This window comes from Antrostomus carolinensis, unplaced genomic scaffold (genome assembly GCF_000700745.2).
Source record: "Antrostomus carolinensis isolate BGI_N321 unplaced genomic scaffold, ASM70074v2 scaffold4178, whole genome shotgun sequence".
Lineage (NCBI taxonomy): Eukaryota > Metazoa > Chordata > Aves > Caprimulgiformes > Caprimulgidae > Antrostomus > Antrostomus carolinensis.
Window position 1 is genome coordinate 1 of NW_010330733.1, and position 5888 is coordinate 5888.

The 5888-nt window shown below is 35.4% G+C and overlaps 1 protein-coding gene across 1 annotated transcript in view; it reads right to left on the reverse strand.

Annotated features, from left to right (window-relative positions):
• Window positions 1–2131: 2131 nt before the first annotated feature.
• Window positions 2132–5888, reverse strand: part of LOC104528849 (uncharacterized) — a gene marked incomplete at its 3' end in the record, with an annotated part of 28499 nt that continues 24742 nt past the window's right edge. Inside the window, exons 8-10 of the mRNA XM_010172992.2 lie at window positions 4334–4400; window positions 3522–3566; window positions 2132–2318 (exon numbers count right to left, since the gene is read on the reverse strand). Of these exons, the coding sequence (XP_010171294.2) occupies window positions 2132–2318; window positions 3522–3566; window positions 4334–4400 (299 nt within the window). The remainder of the gene's footprint in view (window positions 2319–3521; window positions 3567–4333; window positions 4401–5888) is intronic.

The following is a 5888-nucleotide window of genomic DNA, read 5'->3' on the forward strand; positions in this document are numbered from 1 at the left end:
TCCCCTATCCCCTGGGGGGGGAGGGTGAGTGAGTGGTTGGTTGCCGGTCAGGTTAAAACCATGACACCTTGTAAGCAGTATACCTTTTCCTTGGAAATTTGGATAAACAAGAACAAGAATTTGGCAGTTGACTCTGGGACAGAAATTTATCCATTTTCTTTATAATTATAAATTTGCTTTCAATTTAATAGTGCTATGCAAAGAATAAAAAGTAAGTCCTGCTAGGCTATTTTTTCAGTTACTTACCATGTTATATTAATAGGTACCCACACGTTTTTTTGGGGGATAGTTAGCTAGTTACTATCACAGTGACAGTTAACTTTTCATGGCAGTTTTTGTAGTCACTATTCACATTGCATTTGGAAAACTGTAGCTCACACATCTTTTTATTTAGCTCTGTGTAAAATGACCCACTAGTAACTCAAAGAATGGAAAGGAAAGGGAAAATTCTATCAGCTATTGTCTGTATTTACAACAAGAAAGCACATACACTGATGAAATGCTATCAGTTCTATCAGCCTTTCTGATGTGACTTGGTTTGATGTGATCTGACATAGTAAGACATGTGTCACATGCATTAAAAAAAAAAAAAAAATCTATGGAGTAGCTTTTGTCTACAGTATGTTTGTGAGTGCAATTTCTGGGACACAGACACCTCTATTTACAAAATGCCCTCCATTTCAAGGGAAGTAGTTCTACATTGCTCTATTGTTTATTTTCACCAAGGAAAAAAATTAGATTCAGGGTAGAAAAGCTTGTATTTTTTAAGAATGAACAGGAAAATGGAAGTGTTCTGACCAAGTTGCATTATTCTACAAGTCACTGAAGAAAAAAAGGATGCTACTGAAATTCTGATTCACACTCAGTTAATTTACAATATTTAGCCTGTAATCCCTTATGGACTATATTAATGCAAACCATATCCTGCCTCTCAGCTATAAAACTGTGATGCATGTGGACCTAAGCCTCTTATGTGAGATTTTAAATACTCAGGCTTTATAGGCAATTAAAAAAAGAATCTCCCAATGGCAGGAAAAGATTGACAAGCCATAGCTGTCAGCAGCAGTCAAAGCGTAACTAACATGTTTGGCATTCCCTGGCCTGGAGAACACAGATTTCCTCTGCCTGTCTTATCATGCAGGAGATTAAAAGAAGAGGCTAAACATCCAAATTCAGTGCTGAAGCAGTTATTTTCAAGCTTGACAAAAGGAACTGTAACAGGCATCAGTTTCTCTGACCATGGCATTTGGCCTAGCACAGGATGATGGCTCACAACTTCAGAGAGAAAAGCTAAGCAGATCCACGTTTTGGTGCCTTGCTAACAAAATTTACTCTTCCTTGCTAATAAAATTCAAACCTAATATTATATTAACATATAGTATTAATGAATGTAAACACTAAAGAAAAAGCTTTTTGCTTGAGCTAGTAGCTACAGATATGCTGAAGAGTCTATAGTGTTTGTGCACAGGGCACTTTGCATATTTTTATCAGAAGGATAAGCATTTCCTTCATGAGTTATTAACATTTTCCAGTCTGGACTCTTAACCTTTGGGACCTGGTTTTGTGCAGCAAGTTTGAAGCTGGAAAACCATGAGAAATCTGAAATGCCCCTTTAGTCTGTAATCATCTTCTCAGTCTACCAAAATGGAGATGGAGATTTAAAAAATTGGGATAATAAAGCGCTTGTGAGCCCTGGGGAAACATAGGTTGACTGCTACACTCTTACAGTTTTGCTCTTCCTTGTATTTCAACTTACAATATCATTTAGACCCTTTCTCTTTGCTACTGGATACCATAAATGGCCTTTCCTACTCAGAGACTAACTATTCAGGACAGCTGTGAGAGCATGTTCTGCAGCACAACAAGCAGGACAATCTTGCTAATGAGAATGAAAATCTTAAAGGTGGTATCACATGTAACAATAAGCACGTCTTTAGCATGTTGAAGAAATGGCAGGACCACGCACGATGCCCACACTACTGATGAAGATTACCTCTCCTCACCTAATTGTCCCTTGAAGAAAGCCCTTGAAGTCATATTCTATAGCTGCTATTTTATCCTTTGTGACACAACCTGTAAAACTGGATTACTGTACATACCAAGAACACTTTTTGAAAATATGCTAACTTACTTTTCTGGTGTAGACCTTTCCCTCAGACGATGTGGTGGTACTGGAGGTGGCACATGTGGAGGTGGTAAAGGAGATGAGACCTTAAAGGCATCGGAGCTACTGTCAGAAGCGCTTTTAGACAATGGTCTGTACGTCTGTGTCTTTGCAGCCGGGTGTGCCTGCGCCGAGAAGGATGGACTGTAGCTACCTAATATCAAACAAAACAAGAAATAGTCACAGCATAAGAATGATTTTTAATAAAACACAACATAGAATGCCACAAGGGCCCAAACTTAATAAAGGTGCAAGGTTACAAAAATGTCTAAATGCATTTTTAAATGTACTTTGATGTATAGTATGTAGCTCATTAGAATACTTTTAATATATTTCTACATAAAACTACAAGCACACAGATAAAATGTAGTATAGTTAAAATAAATTAATGATTAATTTGAGTGGAGGAGAAGTTAATGGCTATATGTAACCACCAGAACTGTTAATGACAGCCTGTTATTAATCCTCAGGATCATCCTGCCTCTCAGTTGTTCTATATTCAAAAGGAAGAGAAGAGTCAGGAAAAGCCCATTTTTTTTCATTGTTTTAAAAATTACTGTTAGTCTAGGACAATTAGGCAACAGCATATCTTGAAAAGGATTACAAGAGTCCAAATAGATCTCAAACAATTGACCCACAACAAATGCTCTCAACAGTAGACAAAAGGCAGAATGAGAATATGTTGAACGCAACAAACACTGAAATGGAAGAATAGTGAATGCCATTTTTGCACAAGGCACTATGCACTATGGGGTTTTTTTTCATATATAATCTTTCACTTTTTCACTTTGGTTCTTGTAATTAATTTTACCACATGGTTATAATCTTCTGAAAGACAAAACAATTATATATCTATTAAATGAATATGTCTTTCTTGTAGATAAATAAGTGTTTATAGCAAAAATTAACAAGATCATAAACCAGGGTCATGTTTATTAGGCACTCTCACTGTGTATTTTAAAAAAGTGTTTTCAGTACAACCTTTTTGTCTTCCCAGCTATATAATTAGCATTTGTACTTTCACACAGTAGTTCCCTTTTCATTTTGATAAGGCTGTGTTACTCACAATCACTAGTGAAAATAAATGCAATGTAATCAGAAACTGCAGTATTACAGTGTATCCCATCTGCAGTATAGAGGCCCACAGCTGCAATTAATTTCTGTGGTACGAATGAAACAAAAATTAAACTTTGTTTCATTTGGGAAAAAAGGCATGAAAAAACACCAACTGAGATCAAACAAGACAATAAAAGGTGTTTATATAGGCATTACAAAAGCAAGCATGAATAGTTAAATACCCCTGTTACTTGCTGACATTAACAAAAGACTCATTTTGAAGTGAGGGAATATTTCCTACCAGTACTGTATGCATATGCAGCATTATACATGTCTGTGTCGTCATCTACAAAAAGAAATATACATGTTATAGCAGAGCAATAGGTGCCAGTTTATCACAGCAATGCAGCTTGATTTTTGGAAACAGAAACAGAAGATTGGTAGGCAGTCAAGCACTGTATTTCATTTCCTCATCTCATAGGTGTTTTCTGAAGACACTCTTTTCCCATTATACTTACCATAGGCTATTTTTATGATTTATTGGCAAAATGGTATCTTCTTGTCATGTCACCCATATTATGTACTTACTGGTTAGCACGGATTTACAAATTACAGCTAGTAATGCCACCAAAGCTCCATTTCAGCAAAACCAAACAAGACATTCTATGAAAAAACTGCAATTCAAACAGAAAATGTATCCTCAAACAGCCTGTTTACTAGCCCATGCTGTTCTAACACAAGCCCTCCAAATGAAAGTTGGAATGGTAGGAGATTTACAGTGGCCAATTTCTCATCCCTCAAACTGGAGATGAGGATCACTTCACTGAGCTCCCCAGTGACATGGAATCATACTGGTTGCACACTTATTCTCATAACTTTAATTTTTATTTAGTTTTAGTAATAAAATAAATCCATTAGAAATTTTCAGCCTCTAGCAGAGGAAAATAGCTGTCTCTGAAGTAAAATCTATCATCCAATTTATCAATTTGATTTGATTAATTATCTGACACTTGATAAACATTTGCTTTTTCACATAGCAGACAATCAAAATGCACAAAAGTGCTTTTTTTAATACCACTGAGAACCACCTAGCCAAGACAAAAGCATACTTACCAGGCTTATGAACCATATGGATTTGCTTGAACATTGTCTTGTACCAATCCTTCGGCCTGTCAACTGTCTAAATAAAATACAGTTTTTTAACAATTAACAAAAAAATAAAAATACCTGCGTGTACATATGTGATCAGACATTTCACATTATTCTGGACACAAAGTCTATTATGTTTTGCCCCCTATTTAATAATATTTTTCATACCATCTATCTCAAATGGTGTATTTATACCTTTCATTTAGGAATTCCTGTAACAAGTTCTGGAAGACACTGAAGATTGAGTCAGTTTTGGACTCTGATTCTGGAGGGTACAATGGTTAGGAACATAGGAATTAGTGCCAGATCAAGAGTTTATTTTCTTAGTGCCTGATATTTGACAACGAAGAATGCTAGATACTTTACAGAAAATAAAAACACCGCAGCATGTAAGAAAAGCTTCTTTTGAACTCCTGGCAATTTCCAACTTAAATTATCTTCAAAATGTAATTGTTAAATAATGCAGAAAAACTTTGGAATACTACCAAGAAAAGAATTAAGACAATATTATATTTAAGAGTTTATGTTTAGATTGTAAACAAACAGTATTTCCTTTCATCAGTTTTAAATTCCCTTTCCAAGCAACTTAATTTTAACTTATTTTTCTATTTTGACAAAAGTGATATCATATACCTTTCAATAACCAGTCACTAAATTACACTTATCCTTACCTTTGTAAGCTAAGCAATCCCAAAGTCCCCAAGCTCTCCTCATATCAACACTTGCTCATGTTTCTATTTATTTTTACCTCTTACCCTTCTGCATTTTCTGTTTTGCTGCAATTTTGTTTGAGATAGGATAATATTTCAGAAAAAGTGATAACACAAAAGCAAATATGTTTGATTATTATTCTTCTTAGGTCCTAAAATTTTACTTGTTCCAAAGCAGTCAGAAAAGCAAAAGTTTTAATGTAGATGTACAAAATTATCTTAAAACTTCATGGTGCAAAGGGATAATTCAAAAGACTCCTCTTGATGTGCATTATCTTGCATTAGTTAATATTAAATCTGCAATCACTCTGTCCACTCCTCTTTATCATGGAAAATGAAAATCCACAAATTCTTCTCTACAAAATAACCGACAGATCTGAGTGTGTTCACCTGGCTCCACGCCATCTTTAGTGAATCACACTTTTCCCCCAAATACTTGTTACAGTTTACTGTAAATAATTAATCTGTTTTGTTAACAGCGATGAGCTCTCACTATATGGGACCAAGCAGAAAATGCTCCCATATTTTGAGGAATCAATAAGATTTTTCATAAAATTGCTACTAAGTGACATTTGGAAAAAAAAAAATTGTTTAAAAGAAGAGCTGACAGTCAGCTGAAGAACTCGGGTCTGCTGGGGAAGAAAAAAATTTAAGCAGCAGGTTATGCTTTTTACCCAGACCTGCTTGCAAGAGATGGAGATACCGTTTTGTATCAAGAGCAGGTCCCTTCCCCCAACTACCAACATTCCTGACTTCTGCCAAAAAGGAGATATTCAGAAGCAGATTTGGACCATTTTAACATTCTTTCC